The sequence below is a fragment of the Macaca thibetana genome, chromosome X (assembly GCF_024542745.1).
Source record: "Macaca thibetana thibetana isolate TM-01 chromosome X, ASM2454274v1, whole genome shotgun sequence".
Classification (NCBI taxonomy): Eukaryota; Metazoa; Chordata; class Mammalia; order Primates; family Cercopithecidae; genus Macaca; species Macaca thibetana.
The window spans coordinates 101,428,231-101,449,981 of record NC_065598.1 but is presented as its reverse complement, the minus strand read 5'-3'; the positions used below and the strand labels follow the sequence as shown (position 1 = coordinate 101,449,981).

Genomic DNA, 21,751 nt, shown 5'->3' with positions numbered 1-21,751 from the left:
CTGTATATTTTGGGGTGGGGGCAGTAGTGGTGGTGGTGAAGAAATCAGTCAAACCAATTTTCACATTGCACTGGCTGGGATATACACAGACTCTGCTCCCTACCAGTATCACCTCTCGATTTCACACTTCTTTTAAACTAGTAGGCACCTTTCTACTCACGTATGTTCCTCCTTGCTCTTAGTGCAGTAGAGGGGAAGATACCACTACCTCTTATAGAGTAAAATATGTTGTTAAAGTATGAAAAGGCATAAATCAAGCATATACATATGGTGAGCAACTGTTCAGACTGACAGGGTTTTCCTAGGACATGGGACGGAAAAAGCACCCCCCCCCCCCACCACACACACATATACACACACACAGTGCAGGACCTGCAAAATAAACATTACTGAAGCTTTTAGAGTTTAACATTTCAAGCCATTTAATTTTCTTTTTTTGAAATTTACTAAAATGTAAGATAATTTTAAAAAACCATTACAGCAACTGCCAATCGTAGGTAGAAGGCCACAAGAAGCAAGGGCATTTGTAGGCTCTTATTTATATGTGTTTTTCTTTCTAACAGCTGCCAATCCTCCAAGTCAGGAAATATTTACACATATTCTAGACATCTTCCTGAAGGTATGAGACTCTCTTGAAGCCATCCTTATACTTGGTCATGCCAATAACACTACAGCAAACTACAGTACCCAGAGAAACAATATACTCTTTCAAGCTTCCTAAATGACTCATTCAGCAGAAAGTAATAAAAAAGTAAGGCTAATATTTCCATCCTTTGGAAATATTTATCTCTACACAGTGCCACCTTTTTATAGTCAGAATAGAAAGTTACTTAGGTGGTATAATTTTGAAAGGCCAACCTGTCTCCAGCATTGGCTTAACAGGGTGTCATTGCTCAGTCCTTTCCATCAAGGCACATCTGCAGAGAGCCCCTGTAAAAATAGTCATACGGGAGGGGGGTCACTTTTGCACATATCGTTTTAGTTCCAGAAGAAATTGTATCAAGCACCCATATGTATACGGTATTGTGCTAGTCCCAAAGAGATCACAAAGGTGATTAAGATAGATTTTTTGAACATAGCCAATGTTTCTCATAACATCTGCTTGTGGAATGATAATACTACTAATAAAAGGAGCATATGAGTGTGGGTAACAGAAAATATACAAAACAGTCTGCATTGAAATTTCTGCTTGCAATTTATCCCTTATGCCCTGCTGCCTAATATGTACAATGCATTTTACTAGGTATTCTAAGAATAGATTTGAAATTAAACAGTCCAGGTTCCTGCCCTTAAATAAATTCATGAACTATAGACTAATGAATTCTTAGGCATCCACCCCAAGCTTTGTAACTGGTTTTCTACTGTCATTGCAACACTTCATTTTGTGGAAAGGTGGGAGGAATTCAGCTGCTTGCAAAATTCTTGTAGAGGTTAACCATGAGGAAAGTCTTAAAGCTGTAATTTCTGTTCAAACCTGCATGCTCATCTGATGAGAACAATATAAGAACAATTTTACTTAAATAGCACACCTTGTATTTACCTCCTCACCTGCAAACCCCTACTGTTTCCATCCACCTGCTTAACTCTCTGCCTCTGCCACCCTCTAACCTTCTAAGCTATAGCCACTTAGACCTACATGTAATTTATTCAGCCCAGACTCTGGCATCTCTGTTCTCAGGCAGGGAACAAATGAGGGTCCCCTAAGTTTTACATATTTTAATCTTCACTCGTTTTCAGAAATGCATTCATTAGAAAATACACAAACTGTTTTTTAATGTGTTGATTTTTAAAATTCCTACCAGTCTGAAACCAATCATCTACAAGGGAAGCACTAACTTTCAATGAACCTTTGTTGTTTCCCTCTTTTCCAGGGATCCCAGTAGAAGCAATAAAACAGGAAAAACACCCTTGCCTCAGAGATGGGCCTCTGCCCACAAGAAGAGAGTGAAGAGGTTGACAGTAAGTACTTCTCTACCTTCTCATGGCTTCCAGGAGTCTGAGTAGAAATTTAGTCATGAGCTTTGAGTATCCTGTAAAGACTATCTGCTTGTCCACACCCATTTCTGAAATCTATTAAATTCCAGAAAAAGACCCTAAGACTAGACTGTCTTAGTGCCCATCAGGAAGGAAACAAATATGTTGGAGGGACACATCATTAATGATCTTCATTACCGACCTCAGCTCAGCAGTTTCTTATAAATTTTTGCACTTGGGCAGATCGTTTTTTCAACTGGCTAATCTAATTGAATGCTTTTTGACTTTGGCTTGTATCTGTTGAGCTCAATATACTATATTATGGTTAAGATACAGACCTGGGGTCAAGCAAATTTTGGTTTAAATCCTGACTTTGCAAGGCAATATCCTAGCTTTGTGAACCTGTTCAGTAACTCAAGTTCTTGAATCCTATTTCCTCATTTGTGAGATGGTAGGATGATGAAAACAGTGGCAGTCACCTCGTAATGCTCTTATGAGCTGTAAGCACTCAGTAAATGTTATCCGTTTTTAGAACATTGAGGTCACTATCTCTAAAGTGACTAATATTTAAATCTCCATCTTTTTTTCACCCAATTCAAACATTCAATAATTTAATTTATTTTATTTTACTTTTCTCAGAGTCAAGAAAAGCTGTCTTTCTCTGAGGATTCTTGGACTTCTCCTTTTAAATCATGGTAGTATTTTTGTTTTGTTTTGTTTTCTTTTCAGAGTTAATGATTTATACAAAATGTTACTGGCAGTGCTTAGAATATAATCAATCTTCTTTCCCTCAGGGGACCCTGAACAATCTAACCTTCTTTTCCTAGTCATAAAGGGACTCTGCCTAAGAAGTACAAACCCAAAAAGAGCTTTCTTAGTTTTCTAACACAATTACACATAAACTACCACCATATCATAATTTCTCCAATTGAAATAATACACAATTCACACTTCATTTTCCCTCTCTTTATCCTCTGGTAGAGGAGGAACTTATTACAACCTGGGTGTAGGTAAGCAGGAAAAAATAAAACTGCAGGATAAAGATCTGTTTATGTCTTTTTATATTCTTTGATATTTTAATTTAGTCTTACTGATAAGCTTCTTTTTAGAAGCCTGCCTTCAGAGTAGCCTCAGCATCATAAAATTATAAGAGGACACCCTCAGAGAGCTACAGCAGCACATTAATCTCCACGGGCAATTTTGGCACCACCCACACAACTACCTTAGACACAGATGCACAAGTATGGTACATTGCTGGAAGTCCTAAAATCAGGTTAGGACTATTCTTATTTCAAGAGTAACAACTGCTGAAGTGCTATTTTCCAAAGAGTGTTTTATGAAATGTGATGAGGACCTAGTTAACTAGTTTTTAGTGGTCAACTACTACAGGATAAACTAAAGGAAGAACTCTTGATACTTTAACCACCTTAACAGAATTTACTCTGAAAATCTGACCATAATTATATATATATACACATACATATATATGCAAAAGCAAAATAAAACAAAATTTGCTTTTTGATACACTAAAGATTACATTATTACTTCTAACACTGCCCAACCCACCCTCACCACTCTTTAAAGTGGTTTATAAAATAATATACAGATAAATTTTCCTAAGACTGATACATTAAAAATAGCATTAAATATATAAGTTTAGCAGCAATTAGGCAATTTTGTATGCCTATTTTTAGGTAACTGCATTATTTCCCCACAGAGATTTATACTTACGTTTCATAAGGATTTTCATAATTGGGATGTTTTTATCTGGTTGACCAAAGCCACCATGCTATAAAGAATTTATTAGTTTTGGCTTTTGTTTAGAAATGTGTATTTGTCTCCAAATATTTAAATTTATTTTTTCCTGCTCCTGGAAGAACTTTATAACAATCAACTGGATTAAGCATCTGCAGAAATGACATAATATATTTTGTGTTACCCCAATACACCAAACACATAATTTGAATTCCTTCTCAATATATATCTGTGAACATATTAAACAGATTAAAGTAGTTGTGAAAAATAATTATGACCTCTTGGGAGCAGAAATCCCATGACATTTACTTTACCCTTTCATACCTGTCAGCTACTAACTGCTTCATCCTCCCTCAAGATTTATTGGGAAGCAAAAGAAAATTTTGGTATAACATATTAAGAAAAAGTCAAGCCTGCAACTCAGAGGCCTGGATTTTATTCCACAGTTGGAGAGTTGTCACGGCCAAGATAGAAATATTCCATTTTTCTCCAAGGCCTGTAAGCCTCAGCAATTTCCACTAATTTGGCCCCCTGAGTCTCAATTTATTTAGCCTATGCTGTTTTTTTCACCCCCATTGCAAATATTCAACCTGTTCTCTTATTGAGGAAAAGCTTGTTCTTGGAGTCTTATTCTTTAGAAGCTTCGTTAGACTTTCTACATCCAGGAACAAAAACAAAAAAACTATGTCCCAATTTCCTCTTTTCATTTTTTCCAACCTCTCTGATTCCTTTCCATTACCCATCACTCCCTCTTCAAATAAAGCAGTCACGGTCATACAGAAAATACTTCCTTCCTTATCTCTACTAAAACTAACTTAATAAAAATGACCACTCCTAAAAAATGTAGTCTGATCATTCTAACTAGCACCTAGTATGTAACATGGTACTTGGGATATAGTGTGCATTCAATAAATGTATTTTTTGAATTTTTATTACAGAATGGTTTACACATTCAAAGCAATGTTATTTAATAGGTAAATTTAATGTTTCCTATGCTAGAGTAGCCTGAGGGTTCCTTAAGAAAGACTAATCCCTACTCTTGAGGCACATTATCACAATGTCACAGGATGAAGGTGGAACCAAGACATAACTCTGGACTTGTAGCACTGTACTATGAAGGCACAATAGCCTAGTATGCCTGTGGCCTCAATTCAGCTTCAGCTTCAGCTCCTGCTTCAGAAACTTGCAATGTATAATGCATAGTGCTATGTGCTTTATGGGTGCTCAAGCATTATTTGTTGGCTGACTTAATTAAGCTATATTTGCAAAATGGCAAGGATGTGAAGAAACTTTCCTACCTAAAAAAAAAGCATTCACAGTGCTAGACATTTGGTAGGCAAATAAACAGTATAATTTCAGCCTTAAAGGAAAAATACTCAAATCCCCATCCAATAGGCCCAGTGGGTAGGCAACCCAAATGTCAGCACTGTGTTTCTGAAACGTAATTTAAAACATCATAAATTGTACGTCATCAACTTTGAGGACAACATTCCTTTCCTTCCTTTCCATTCCCATTCCCTGCACCAACTTCAAATCCAGAAAATATAACTAATAAACCTAAATCTCACCTGTCTGGTGAAGTTTGCAAATAAAAGTGATGTGTCAGGCGTTGATTTATAACACCAAATTTAAGGGTGATGCATTGTTTTGAAAAGAAATTTCCATATTTAATGTTAATACTTTCAGAGTACAAACAATTCAGGAATTTGCTCCTGACTGTGACCTTCATATATCTCACTTAATCTACTCACCACCAAGAGACAGATGACTCCTGTGATTTCTTTCAAGGATGGATGCTTACTTATGGCCATGGTGTGTTTTTAGGTGTTAGAACAATAAGAAACTTGGGGTGGTCCCTTTCTTCCACCAGTATTTAACTGAATTTCAACTAGGCATTAGCATACTTGGTAATTAGCCTCTATGCCCAACTGTAGAAGTTTACTCTATTTCAGGTGAATTTTTCCTTTGCTTGAAATGGTTGCCTTGAATCCTTTCCCATTCCTTTTTCTGTCCTCACCACCTGAAAATGGTAACGTAAGAGTAGGAGATTGATATTAGGGGTGCAGTCAAGACCTCACGAAGGGCCAAGGCAAACTCGTTCATTCTGGATATCCAATTCATTGTCTCACCTCACTAGTATTATGCTTAACAAAATGGTGTTAGATAACATATAACATACAATGTAGCATTCCTACCATCCCAATAAACCTGCTACCCAGTTTTACCTTCACATTGAGTGTCTTATTAGTTACTGAGCTAAAAATCAGGTCTCACTGTCAGGTGGTGAAATAGAAGAAAGAATAGAAAAACATGTTAAAAATAATTTTATTTGGTAAAAAGTGGAACTACTCCAGCTAATAGCCAATAATCATCTTCTACTGTGTAAGGTAGAGAAGCGACGATAGGATTACTATAATTATGCTGACGACAGTAAGGTTACATTTTACTGAGTGCCAGGCACTGTACTAGGTGCAATATCTCAGAGCCAGAAGAAAGCCTGGAGATTATTGAGTCTAATACTCAATAATCTTTTTATTTTATGTTTTATTGTTGAAGGAATGGGCCCAGAAAGTCAAGAGCACGTTTACTGTCAGTTACTGGGAGAGTCAGGTTGCCACCTCCAACTTTGCCACCTTAAAGGTCTTGGTCTATTTCTTAATACTGTGGTCTTTCTGTGTCTATTGCTCTTGGGGAAATTATTTGTTTTTAATAGTACCATTAAAAATGAGTTCCAACCTATTTTCTTTTTTCTAATATGGCTTCACATGGTCAAATACTAAACATTCCTCCAATTAAAGTGACGACCCATAAACTATGAGACTAGCAGTTAAAGGTGAGGAGAAAACTATGTTCTTTAACCCTACTGGGGCAAAAAAAAAAAAAAAAAAAAAAGAAAGAAAAACAGTACCTTCTCTCCTAAAAAGAGAGAAAAATAGAACCCACAATTTCAAGTGAGGTTTGAACTGGCAGGAGGTGGGAGAGGGTGAGAGGATAGGCATCTAATTAGAGGAAAAAGAAGGAAAGGAAAAGGATTACAATAGTAGTGTGAGACTCAGCCTTCATTTCAACGTGCACAGACCTCAGCAGACAGCTGGAAACCTGCCAGGGAACGAGGTCTTGGAAACAAGCTGGAAGACATTGGAGAGACTTTAACCAAAACAAACTCCAGCAGGGGATGTGGTTGGCAGCACTGAAAAAGCAAAGGACTCTATGAGTCACTCTGACATTAATTTTGAATGGTATCATGCTTCTATTTTGCAGTACAGGTTATTTATACAACATTTGGTACTGTCTAACACACACATATATATATGATATGTAAAATATACATACAGATATAGATGTTCTGTACTTATATATTATATTACAGACATTAGAAAAGAAAAAATCCAATATCTCACTATTCTAATCATTAATTCACCATTTTTTAATCTGCGTGTTTTAACATAGCTGTAATTGGGGCACACATATAATACGGAATACTTAAGACCTTAAGCATGGTTCTATGCTGTTAGATAACTTCATAAATATTGCTTTATAGGACAATGATATATTAACTTTTTAAAAAGTAGTTTACTTCCATCTTTTTAAACTATTGTTATTGAACTTTTTAAAAATAATAGAAACAATAATGATGACAATAACTGCCATTTAGCAGATATTTACCATATTCCAAATATAAGTGTGTTATATATGTATATTGTTTTGATATTTTATAGCAACTCCCAAGGTAGGTATTATTAGTCCCATTTTATAAATAAGGAAACTTAAACTTAGGTTAAGTGACTTGCTCAAGGTTATAGCTAGTTAATGGCTAAGTAAGCACTGAATCAGGTCTGCCTGGTTCAAAGCACGCCCTTTTTTTTTTTTTTTTTTTTTTTTTTTACCAGAATATGCTACGTTTCTTCTGCAATGTATATCTACATGTTTTTCTATGTCTGGGATGTTTATCATATATTTCCAAAAGTTGAATTATTGGTGTAAAGAGAATATTTTTAAAGTGTTTATTTACATACTCCAGATTGTTTTCCATGAGGGTGTTATCAGTGTATAGCACCACCATCCCAAACATTTTTATTGTAATTAGAGGTAGAAAAAAAGAGGTAAAGTCAATGAGTGACAGAGGAAAATCATTCTGATGTAAATTAAGTTTCTGTAAGCATCTAGCTTCTATAACACAGAAGTTTGTACTTTGAAGATCTGATGTTAGAAATTATTGTCTATCTCTGGATCTGAGTAGGTACACAGAAAATCTTAGGATTTATAAATGTGTACAGGAGGATCTAGCATATGGTAGATTCTTCAAGAACATTCAATTAAAAGGAATTAACGTGGACTTTTTGCTTTTGATGAGGATGTGAAAGTTGGAAAGAGTGCCACATCCAACCTCACAACAAGAATAAGCTGAATAATCTATGTAGTCATAACTTTCCTTCAATCTAGAGAGAAGTCTCAAGGCAACCACCTAGATTGAGGTCTGAAGAAAGACAAGCACCTGCAAAAAGAGATGGGACATAAGCACTAGCTCACCTGTGGCTATAGGCTGTAGAGGGAACACAAGGTCACAACAGAAGCAGGTATAAAGAATTCAACTAAATTTTTCTTTGTTTTTTTTTTTTTAATTTTCGTGGGCACATAATAGGTGTACATATTTATGGGATGCATGAGATATTTTGGTTACAAGCATGCAAATTTTTTAGTGAATGGCTAAAGAGCAACGTGGGTTAGCATGAGAGTATAGAACCCTTGGAAGCCTTAGACACAGGACAAATTTATACAAACACGCAGATTTATGGTACAGATCTGTTGGAGATGAGTAGCCACTGCAGTGGAAAAGGTAGGAAACCAGATCCACTTCCTTTCCCTTTCATGAATAAAAGTCTTAAGCCCTAGGGGAAAGGCAGCAAAGTGTATTCTCCCCAGAATAAAGATGAAGACCTACTGCAGCTGGGGAAAGGTAAAAAAAAGAAAAAAGTCCTCCAATTCTGGGGGAAGGACAAGAATTAGTTGTGGGCCCAAACAATTAGAAGTATCCTACCACTAGAAGAGGGAAGGGATAACTAAGAAAGTCCCACTCCTGTGACACAGAGGCCCAGGATCTTACAAGACTGAGGTTGAAGCATAAAAACAGAGCATTTCTCCCTGCCCACACCACCAGGCCAATGAGCACTTAATAAGAAGCAATAGCAGTATACCATCAGGGGAGGGCAACAACATGGAGAGAGAACCTGTCTGAGGCACAGATAGACAGGGAAGATGGAAAGTTGAGAAAAGAACAGGGATATTCAGAAAAACTCTCCAGAAGACCAACCCCCACATATGCACAAGGTATTAGAGGAATCTGAAGATGGTAGTGAACTGAGAGTAACCATATCAAAAACATAACTCAAATGTAGTTTATTTTTTTATTACATTGAGTGAATTCTCATATAAACAACCTAGCTGAAAAAGGGTGCCCATTTCAAGAAATAAGTACTATTTACTTTAATCTCTACTGTTCTACAGACTATGTCATTTAAATAAAAATTATGAAATAAAGCAAAATAAAAAACATTCTCAAGAGACAAAGCAATCAACATAACCAGCCTCAGAGATGACTTAGATATTGAATCCATCAGAGAATTTAACATAACTATGATTAATGCATGAAATGTTTTAATGAAAAATATGAAAAATATGAATAGACAAATAGGGGATTTAAGTACACATGTTAACTATTAAACAGTCAGGTAGAAATGCTAGAAATGAAAAACAGTAGTATTGTTGAAGAATGTCCTTGACAGTCTCATAAGCACACTTGAAACAGCTGAGAAAGGAATAAGTGAAAGTGAAGATAGAAAAAGAATTGATCAAAATTGAAACACAAAGAGAAAAAAAGGATGAAACACACACAAACACACTCCAAAACAGAGCATTTAAGAACTGAGGGATAATATCAAAAGGCCTAACACATATGAAATTGGATTTCCAAAAGAAGAAGAAAGCAAATAGAGTAGAAAAAAAAATTTGAAAAGATAAAGGCCAAAAATTTCTCCCAAATAATAAAATATGTCAAACCACATGTCCAGGAAGCTCAGAGAACCCCAAAGATCTCTAAACATTATCTCAGATAAATATCCTTTCAACACACACACACACCCCCCTCCAGACATTTCATATTTAAACTGCTGTAAAACAAAGACAAAGAGAAAAATCTTAAAGGAAGCCAGAGACAAAATACAAAGGAGCAAAGGTAAGAATTACAGCAGACTTCAGAAACTATGCAAGTCTGAAGACAAATTGGCATGTTTAAACTGCTGAGAGAAAGAAAAAATAATAACTCTCAATCCACAATTCTATACACAGTGTGAATATCTTTCAGAACTGAAGGAGAAATTAAGACTTTTCATACAAAAGCAGAGAATTCATTACCCAGCAGCCTTGGACTATAAGAAATATTAGAGGAAGTTTTTCAGGCTTAAGTTCTATATACCAGAGAGAAAGTTGGATCCACACAAAGAAATGAAGATTCCAGAAATGGTTAAAATGAAGATAAATGCAAAAGACTTTTTCTGACTTTTAATTGCTGTAAAAGATAATTGATTGGCTAAATTTTAAAAATAGTAGTAGTGAAAACAAGGAAAAGAATGAGTATAGGGAAAGTACAGTAGTTTTGTGGGTTTGTAGCAAATGTAAAAGCAAAATAGATGACAGCCATAACCCTAGTACACCAGTTGGGACACCACACAGTGAAGAGGTAGAATACTCCTTGAATCTAGACTGTGATTAGTTTAAGATGTACATTGAAAATCTCGATTGTGGTGGCAGTTATATGACTGTATGCATTTGTCCAAACTCATAAAGTTATACACTTAAAAGAGTTAATCTTACCAAATATATATTATACCCCAATAAACTCTGAGTTTTAAAAAAGGATATTCACATGCATAACTTACCTTTTTACCCTCTTACTTTTCTTCTTTTGGTGCCATCACAGTTCGTTATCACATGAATGATAATGAGCAGCCATCTTTCTGTGTTGCCTAATTTTAACCTTGCTTCTTACCTTATATGACTCTGTTTTTTATTTCTTACATCTGGTGACTCTGTACATTTGAATCAGAACAAGTATACACACACACACTTACACACACACCCTAAGGAACTAAAATGTGCATAGAGCCATGGAGACTGTAAATGTACCATAAATATTCTATGTATGAGATGTAGGTATCTATGTATAAGGTGGCAAAACTGACCTAGATCACATAAATGTTAAATAATCGTTCAGCACAGGATGCAATTGAGGTAGCATAAACAATATATTTCAGTCTATATCATATCACCGTCTACAGCTTATTGGATCTGTTAATAGATATGATCAAAATGGTTTGAAAAGATTTGGTCATGAATACTAACATTCCCTCTGTTCCCTATATTCACCAAGGTTCTTTCTGTTTTTAAGACCTGTCCACATGCTATTTCTACTACTCAGTTTCTATGCTATGGGTGCTTTATTTAATTTATTATTTTATTATTTTTATTTTTTAAGAGATAAGATCTTGCTCTGTCACCCAGACTGGAGGGCAGTGGTGTAAACATAATCCACTGCAGTCTCAAGCACCTGGGTTCAAGTGATCCTTCTGCCTTAGACTCCTGAGTAGCTAAGACTACAGGTGCACACCCACTGCACCGGGATAATTTTTTCTTTTTAATTTTTTGTAGAAATGGTGTCTTGTTTTGTTGCCCAGGATCATCTCAAAGCTCTGGCTTCAAGCAATCCTCCTGCCTTCATCTCTCAAAGTATTGGGATTACAGGAGTGAGCCACAGCAGCAGGCCCTATAGGAGCTTTGTGCAAAGTTTAAAAAGCATCCTCCATTCCTACTTGGGCAGATGAATAAGAAAAGAAGCCCCTCTGTGTAGATTAGTCCCAAAGTTGCAAGACTTGGCAAGAAAAAAGGCACCCTTTTCTGAACAAGAAAGAAGCCCCTTCCTCTGGGCTTATATTAAGACACCTCTACACAACCTATATGTAGAGGACCTGTGATCAGTCTGCTGTAAGGATCAGCCTAAGGACAGTAATCTGTTTTTTTAGCAACAGGCCTGGGAAAAAAGAGTACTGCAATTGTATAGAACATTACACAAGATTGAGAAAATGTCAATTCCCCTTATTAGAGAGTAGAAAGGTACCTGATCAGTGTGATATGGCTACTAAAACACTCTGCCCCAAACCAGCACTTAACACTGTCCATACCTCCACCTAGAATGTAGTAACATCATCCTCCACAACCACACCTCTTTTTGGTTACCTCACGTTTATCCTCCTGATATCAGTTTAATGGTCACTTTCCCTTTCCAGGGAGTGGGAGATCAACACTGACCTTTCAATCTAAATTAAACCCCCTTGCTTTATGCTTTTATATCACCAAGAATTTTCTTATAGATCTTATATCACAGTTGCAATTACAGTCATCCCTCAGTATCTGTGGGGTACTGGTTTCAGGGCCTACCGTGTACACCAAAATCAGGGGATGCTCAAGTCCCTGATATACAATGGCATAGTAATTTTTTTTGCATATAACCTACGCATATACTCCAGTATAATTTAAGTGAGACTAGATTACTTATAACATTTAATTCAATGTAAATGCTATGTAAATAGTTGTTACACTTTATTGATTAGGAAATAATGACAAGAACAAAAGTCTATACATTATACATTTTTTAAATTTTTGATCCAATATTGGTTGAATCCATGGATGTGGAACCCACAGATACAGAAGTATACAGTTATTTGTGTGCTTACTTATGTAATGCGTGGCTCCAACAACCCCCACACATATAACATATACAAACTTAATCAACACATTTCTCAACCATAAGCCACAAAAAAGCAGAGACCTTATCTGCTTTGTTCATCATTTTATTCCCAGAGACTATCACAGCATCTGCACATACTTAGTGTTTAATAAGTAATCACTAAATAAATTCAGACTTTTTCTTGTTAGATTCTTTAGCAAATTTTATCACACATGTGCACACTCAAGTACACAGTATGATATAGAATGTTATGGAAACATTCCTTTTAATAATATTCAGTTTTCAGTTGAATGTGAGTAATTAGAATGGTATGGATATATACTATAATACGAGTGATATCTTATTGGGTATATCTTATTTGAATTACTTCCATTTTCCATTGGTGACTTTATTTATTTTCTGCTAATTTTTAGATGTTATGTTTGGTTGGTTGGTTCACTACAGATTAGCCAATCCATTACTTTTGTGATAATAAACAGTAATTCTTACAGGTGTCACTGGGCTATCTAATTTGGTTTATCTCTCAAAGTGAAATGCCATATTTTGGCATTATGTGATTTGCATTGTGAAAGTCTGACTCACAATCTTTGTTGTCATTAGAAAATGAAGAATGAATAAATAATGTAAGTCAACTTACCAAATAGATTCTGCCATAAGTACCAAGGCCAATGGTTTTATCTAGTGAGAATATTCCAGTTGGATCCTGCAAAAAAGTAAAACAAAAACTGTCAATCTTTGTAGGAAATTAGGCGAGCATTCAACTATCTTAAGCAGTATTTCCAATCTTCCTTGTTCTGTTTAAATTTACATGGGAAGAACCTAAATGTCATTTACCAAAAGAATAGACATGTCACAATCTCCTTGAACTGACTATATTCATTTATTAAAAAGAATAAGCAGTATGGACATTAAGTAGTCATGTAATTATTTATCTTAAAACTGTAAAATGCACACAATTATGTAAGACTGAGGCATAACAATGAGGTAATTAGAAAGATAAAATAGAAATAAGTTCATTTACTTGCAATGGAAGTACTCTTTTATTTTAATATTACTTTTTTTTTTTTTTTTGAGACAGAGTTTCACTCTTGTTGCCCAGACTGGCGTGCAATGGCACGATCTTGGCTCACTGCAACCTCCGCCTCCTGGGTTCCAGTGATTCTCCTGCCTCAGCCTTCCGAGTAGCTGGGATTACTGGCGTGTGCCACCACACCCAGCTTATTTTGTATTTTCAGTAGAGACGGGGTTTCTCCATGTTGGCCAGGCTGGTCTCAAACTCCTGACCTTGTGATCCACATGCCTCAGCTTCCCAAAGTGCTGGGATTACAGGCGTGAGCCACCGCGCCCAGCCGATATTATTCTTTTGAGTGATAACTAGACAAGCAGAAAATTTAACATGCAACAATAATGACTAGATGTTGGATACAAAGTTTAGATGACTTACTTGAATTACAGGTTGATGCAAAAGTAATTGTGGTTTTGGCATTAGAATAATGGCAAAACTGCAGTTACTTTTGCACCAACCTGTAACAGCTCTTAAGAAAGAAATACCATCTCTAAATATGAATGACAAAGCAAGATCATGATATTAAAAGAGCATCATTTTAAGAAAATTAGACAATTTTTTAAAAGTTGAACTTTGCATCTGCTAAATATCTGTTCATGGCACAAAGTGACATTTTCTGTGACTTAACCCTAAATGTGGCATCATAGGAAACAAAACATAACATGTTTTGGGATAGAGTTGTGAGGCTTCCATAGTTATCTTCAAGTATTGTTTTCTTACCTTTAAATATGGGTACTCCTTGATTGTTCACCACAAAACACGGTTTCTTGAATTTTATCACTGTTTGAACTTTTAGTCTAGCAGCCTATTTTGCTATTTTAGTAAAACTTATATGAGGCATGAGTAGATGCCAATTTATACACAAAATGGTAAGAACATTGGCAAATTCTTGGAAATTCACATACCTTATTGAAAGTTTATTTTATATACACAAACGTTGTTTAATCCTGTTTGAAAACATTTTGATTGCTGTGATAAATACAAGCTAAACAGGAAAACTACTGAGCATATGCAACTTAGATGAATGAAATTATAAACTCCTTAAAACTGCCATGATATTTGTGTAATCTAGCAAAACTCTCATAGGAAAATGACACAGCTTTGGGATTACATCATTCAATAAGTATCCAACTGGACAGAGAGTCAGAAGACTTGAATTTTAGCCCCAGCTCTACCATTAATTAACTATATGACTCTGGGTAAGTTATTTATTCTCTCTGGGATTCAGTTTTCACATATATAAAATAAAAGTATTGGGATAGGTAATCTCCCAGCTCTAAAATTCTACAGATGAAAATCACAACCTATCAATCATTCTAAAATCTAGATGTTTCCACTGAATTGATAAAAGCATTGTTAGATAAAGCAGAAGCCTAGCAGCTTAGTTTTTCAAAATGATCATCAAAGATCACAATACACAGTTATTTCAAACAAACAGTTCAGGAAATATACTCCCAACAAACATGTAATTTATCTAAAAAGACAATTTTTAGGATCTAAGAAGTAAAAATAGATCATTATATTATCCTTATTATTAAGCGTATCACTTTTGTTATAACTCATTGAAAGATTTATAAGAGAAAAGCCAACAAAAAAGTTACTAGGGACTGACTTGAAGACTTTATCACCGTAGCATATTTATGTGATGGATATCATTGAGGGATTTATTTTAGACATTGTTAATTCTGGAGAAACAGTCTTCGGCCATCTGTCAAAATAATCAAACATGTTACCTGATTCCTATTGGTAAACTATTCTTTGCTATAGTTAACGCTGCATTTTAGCTGGAAAAGATAACGTATATTAGAGAATTATTGTAACATCTGTACAACCTGTATTTTTGAATCTTTGAGCACAGTCTTAAATTTCTTTATTCCTTTCTCTAGTCCTCAATAACATAAAAACTTTACCCTGATTTGAATACAGTTATCTAACTATTCAAAAAAGACACCAAGGAAATAGACTAGAATAAAATGCCTGTAGAAATTCATGGAGGCCTCATATCTATGTCAGGAAACTTGTTTTCTGCTCTCAAATGACCAAACCATCTTTCATACTCATGTTTAATAAAAGAACATTAAAAAAATTTAACTTTAAAGGCAGCTCAACTTAGTATTCATATATTCTAAGACTATATTGTTTTCTTTAGTCCTATATGCTATTTTTTGTTCCCCATCTCCATGCTACTCCCTTTCAAAACTAAACATTAAATTGGGGAAAAGAGGAGAAGGACTATGCTTAATACTAGGTTAACAACGCCAAATTCCTCATATATTTTGGACTTACAGTCAGAGCAAGTTTATTTTGGATTTCCAAGGAAGGAAGAATTGGAAGGGAACAATCTTTTTGGTCACTGTGAAAACAAAAGTTTCATGTCAGAGGGGTCTCCATAATTATTTGGTCCTTTCCTCTGCCCTGCCACCTTGGGATAAGAAAAACAGAAGAGGATAGATGTTCGTATCTATGACTGCTATACCAATTTGGAGATTATTTGGGGGGTTAGTGTGTCTTGATGTCCCATTTGGGTATACAAAATGGTCAGTAAAGAAGAAATTAATTTCTAAAGTGTGTCTTACAATAAATTACTAAAAATCTAAGTCTTAAAACATTTTTGAACCATAGACAAACCTGTTGTACTTTCGTTATCTCTTTCTATGCATCTAAATTATCTTCTGCAGTTTAAAAGTCCTAGTCTCCCTGCCCACTGAAATCTCAAATTCTCGGGCATTGTTTCTGTCTCCTGAATTCAAGAGCAGGGAAGAAAGACCATCTTGATGGCTAATCTTAATAAAAGCCAGGGATGGGAGTAACTGGAAGGAAAAGAGCCAATAGAAAGCAGTGTTAACTGGTCAAGGGAGAGAATTTCAAAGCAGAGGCTGATCCACAGAACCAAATACGGCAGAGATTAAGGAGAAAAGGGAACCAAAAATGGTCAACATGAGTAGCAAGAAATTTCAAATTTAGGATAGTAAAGGAGAGTGAGGAAACACTCTCCAGCAGTCAGGCTGCAAAAAGAAGGAGACTGCACAGTACCTTGAAGGAGATAGCAGAGGCTTTTCTCCTTTTACTTGTAATATTAGAAACAGCAATCTTATGAAAAGAGTTTCTGGAGAGAGAACATGAAAGGGATGGATATGGCAAGATGAGTGCCAGAGTGAGTTTCAGAGATAGAGGAATGGGCTTCACAATTTACATGGTGGCGTTAAAGGGGAAATCTTTTCCTCCAGACCAGTGTTTCTCAAACTGTAGACTGTATAGACTCTCGCTACATGAGAATCATCTGGGTAATACTGTTAAAAATACAGATTCCTTGGACCTATCATAGAATTATGAAATCGGAATTTTTGATGATGGGTCCCAAAATCTCGAAATTATTCTTAATTTTTGTGCACTGTTCTTGTGCACTACCATATGAAAACCATTGCTCTAGAAACTGGAGAAGAAAAAAGACAGAAAATAAACTGATGTGCAGTGTTATGCGGAGGTGATGCTCTATATATATGCAATTGAGGATTATGCTGAATATTTCAATCATAGTTGACTGAAATGAAGGTAAAACTGCTTCTAAACAGGGGCTAAGGAACTTGGTAAAGTGTGAAATTTCTCATGACCAAATGTGGATAGCAGGCTTGGTCTGGGTAGAGCTGGAAGTCATACTTAAATATAAGCCTAATGTATTTCAAATATAGTTTTTGGATCATGTGCTATTTCAGATAACCTCTGCCACTACTGTCCCCTCAAGGCCTGTCTAATCCTGACCCCAATATAGATTAGGACTACACATGGCAGTGTCAAATACCAAGGCCACAGCCGTGAGGAATGTCATTACCATACTGGGCACAGAAGGCAAAGGGGATAGTCATAGTGAAAGACATGACAGATTTGGAGAGGAAGAAATAGTTTCCAGTCTCAAGGACACAGGCATACTAGGAATATATATATACACACACACACACACACACACGCATATATATACACATACATACACACACACGGTCATATATATATGATTATATATATATACACACACACATCAAAACAAACATATATATGCGTGTGCGTGTGTGGGTGTGTATGTATATATATACACACACATAGAGAGAGGCAAACACACACATCCCTAGGTATTGCTGGTGGGCAAGGTGAATATATATACATATATACACACATATATTACAAAGATATATATCAAGACATAAAGCTTTATACTTCTCTTTTCAGAAAGGAAACACAAACCACAAATCTCTGCACTTTCTTTTTTGTTTTTTCACCTACAGAAAATATTTATTCAATAGAAAATCAGAAAATTACAGTAACCCATTAATTAACAAACATAATGGAATTGATCTATTGTAATTACATTGGCTCTCTTATTTTGTCTCTGACTTTAGTGCATTATGTGAAAAAGTTATATCATTGTATAAAAGTGAAGGTTTTAATTTTGAAAGTTATATAATTTTCTCACCCTTTCTTGTTTCCCAGTTTTCACTCCTGCTTACTATTTTGGGTTTAAAAATAATATCTATCTAATAACAAAAATACCAAATAACCTACCAATTTCTTCAAGTCTCAATTTGTAAAGCAAGTTTATCCTCCCTCAAGGGTCTTTGTCTTGTGGTCATTTAGCTGGCTAGGCCTGCAAAGGACATAATGTGTCCATTTTAAACTAGAGCCATATTTATTTATTCTTCCACATTCTGAATGTTTTTTCTCAGTTTGCAACTCCAAGGTTTGAATCTTCCCTCATTGTCTGGCTGCTGCCAAATTGGTATACTTGGTGTTTACAGATGGCAATTTTCTGACCTTCACATATGTCCTATTGAGGATAATTACTGCAAGGGATACCATCATATGAAGGTTTCTTTACTTGCTTTATCAACTCTACTTTGCATCAAAATGCAAACTTCAACACAACTGATTCAGATTTCTCTTCACCTCTTCATTTGCTTTTATTTCTTCAGAGTCAGAAAATAAATCAAATGTAAAGAAACCCCAAATCGCTGAAAAACGTAACTCAGTGACCAAAGCAACAATAACTTTCCATGTCTAAAAATTTGATAGTAAAGAAAATTCTAAAGGGCATGCTACTGCTCTTCTGCTAGATTTCTTAGGGTTTGAATCTGGGTGTTTGAGGACAGGGGAGAATTATGCATAAATTGCTCAGAGAGTGAAAACCCACAAATGAAACAAAATGTCTCATGTATAAAATTTAGAAATTGTTAGAATCTGAGGACTTTATGAGACTTTCATGAAGTCTGGAAAATGAGGCCAAGCATCAATGTCCTGAAGTTTTGTATCTTCTCGCTACTACTCCCCTTACATTAAAACCAACCTTATCTTTCTACCCTCTCCACACACCCACTCCACCAACCTCCAGGAAACTAATATTCCACTGAACTGCAATGTAAAGACTGCAGCCTTTCCTCTTATCTCCTGGGCTCCACCAAATTCTTATGTCCAGGGCCATGACCGGGTCAGTTAGTCTGGGCCACTTCCCCCATTTTTTCTTTTCTGTGTGTGGCAGTAAAACCTTTTCTTCTTTTTTTTCCTTGGGTTTGGAATTCCCTGCCCTATCATTTCTATGAGGTCTTTCCCATTCACCCGTTTAGTGATATTTAGAAGGGAGTTTATTTCAGTTTGCCCACCTGCCTGCATCAGTTTCACATATCTGCCCTAGTTTGCTTTTTTTCTCTTTTCCCAACCATAGGCAGAGAATGTTGGAGGAAGGGTAACATTTTATTCCTTGGTTTTATACTTTTACTTGGGTGCAAATCTAGTCTGAATATAAAAGTTCTGCTTAGAAAGGAAACCACCAATTGAGGCCTCCATAGTCCGGAAATCTCATGTATCCACACTGAAAGGAAGAAATTCTGGGTGCATGCAGAATGAGAAAAGATTTAATTTTTAAAAGTTCTGTGATATATTTTATGAAGCTGCATAAATAACCACAACACTAATATCTGTAATTCACGTTTGCACTGATTTTTTTAAATGGCAGAGAACAATTTGGTAAAATGTTACCCGTGTGTACCACCTTACCTCTCCACATACAGCATCTAGTGTAAAATCATATAGGGAAGGCTTTGGGAATGCCCTATTTTTGAGCGAGACAGGCTTCTGTCACAATCAAAAACACATTCTTTAAATGCCAAATATGTGTAAAATTAAGTCAATCGACTTTGAATAGTCCTATAACCTTAAGGTTAATATTTAGCTTTTTTCAAAGCAAGCAGGACACTGTCCTGAACTACAGTTGCCTGGTGATCATTCCAGCGCAGTGCCTGCTTATTCCCTTTCAGAGAATCCTGGGGCCTTTTGCATTCAAGACAGGGTGCGAGTGAAATGCCAATCTAAAAAGGGAACTTGAAACACGGATTTGGGTGGAATCCAATATTAGCCACAAACCAGATGCCAATGAAATAAACTGCGCTGCCAAAATAATAAGTCTATTAATTACGATGGCGATAATAGTTTACCAATCAATTACAACTCTAGAGGAAAGCTGGGCATTCGGGAAAAGAAGAGCCCACAAATTAAAACCACAAGAAAAAGCTAAATCTGGTTGGGCAAAGAACACAATATTAAAAAAAAAAAAAAAAAAAAATGGAGTGTGCAGAATTCACTCCTTCCCCAAACGGCGTCGACTTCTTTCACTCTCACAACACTAAATCAGGAACATTGCCCTGGCAAGAATAAGGTTTTAGAAAGTGTATTAGAAAATAAGAAAAGTGGGACTCAAACGCCTCAATTTTCTAGTCGCTGTCACCTAAAAGTAAAGGTCACCCCGCAAGTAGGCATCTCCGACGGCAAAAGCAGCAGCAAAGGACGGGGCGGCGGGATAACAGGGAGGAGTACTCAAGAAGACACGCGACGTTGCACTTTTTGGCCTCTGTTGGAACAAGCGGGCTAGGACACGTACCGGAGCTCCGCTAGACAAGGCGGGTCACATATTTAAAATGCCCCGCTGTTTAGGGCCCGCAGCACCCCACTGCCATCTCTTCTCTCGGTCTCCCCTTCCCACCACCCCGTGCCTTTGCCTTTCGTTGGAGTTTGGTGCGGTCCGGGTGTCCAGGGGGCGCCTTTTCCGCATGCCGGCCCAGGGGCCCCTTCCGCGCCCGCGGGACCCGTCGAAGTCCTGGTCTATCCCGTTTTCAGGGCGTCCGCTCCCTCCGCCTGGTACTCAGAACCCACCAAAAGAGAGCATTTCGGGGGGCGATGGGCGTCCTCTACTCACCGGCAAGTGGCCCAGATCCGTGACCTCCCTGTCCCTCCAGCCCCCAGGTCCCGCCATGGCTTCGAGGAGCCGAACGGGAGTGGGCGACTGAATTGGGTGCGCGCAGTCTGAGGTAGAAGCGGATGAAGAGTTGAAGGGAGGAGAGGGAAAGGGGGAGGGCGGGAGAAAGGAGCTGGGGGATTGGAGTTCGTGGCGTGGGAGATAGAGGAGGGGAAACGTGGAGTGAAAAGAGTTGGGAGTGGAGGGAAACCGGAGTTTGTGAGGCGGGAAAGCAGGTTGAGCTAAGGCAAGAGAGGAGCCTGAGCGTCTGTCCTGGAGATGAAGAAGCTAGAAGGGTGCTCCGCGGCGAGAGCGCTGTGTCTGCCCCGTCAGGGTGCGCCTCTTTCAGGGTAGGGAGGGGGGCGGTGCAAGGAGAAGGGACCCGGGAGCAGCTCGAAAGGGATTGGTGCAGCGTCACGTCGCCAGGTGGGCAGCCGCCCGGCGGGGAGGCAGGCTAGGAGGGCCACCGGCCGAGGGAGGTGCTGAAGGACTATAACGGTTTGCGAGCAGGCCCTTCGCGGCCTCCCCCGGCCCTCCCGCCCCCTCCCACATCCACTGCTGCGCCAGCCGCCCCTGCCCCCACCCCCGCTGGCGAGTGTTCCACAGGAAACTTTTTCCAGGCAGCTGCCAGCCCCGGAAAACCGGTCCCGCTCCGCGCCGCTCCCAGTCTGGGCCCCACAGCCCTGCCACAGTCCAAACAACCCGCGCCCTAGACTTCCCAAGAAACACTTGTGACTTTTCTAGTTGTCTGTTTTCTCTTTCTGTCCCTCTGATTTTATCGCCCAATTTATTGCAAAGACCCACCAGTTATAGAAGGAAATGACTTGCCACGGGTTGGGAATCAGTCCTAGGCGAGCACCTATTTGAGCAGAAGAAGGCACCG

At 37.5% G+C, this 21,751-nt stretch overlaps 1 protein-coding gene across 1 annotated transcript in view; it reads right to left on the bottom strand.

Moving 5' to 3' along the window:
* The window catches only part of LOC126946072 (nik-related protein kinase), a 140,727-nt gene extending 119,521 nt beyond the window's left edge, over positions 1 to 21,206 (bottom strand). The window contains exons 1-2 of the mRNA XM_050776075.1: positions 20,830 to 21,206; positions 13,167 to 13,232 (exon numbers count right to left, since the gene is read on the bottom strand). Coding sequence (XP_050632032.1) covers positions 13,167 to 13,232; positions 20,830 to 20,886 — 123 coding nt within the window. The 5' untranslated portion in view covers positions 20,887 to 21,206. The remainder of the gene's footprint in view (positions 1 to 13,166; positions 13,233 to 20,829) is intronic.
* Between the last annotated feature and the right edge of the window lie 545 nt (positions 21,207 to 21,751).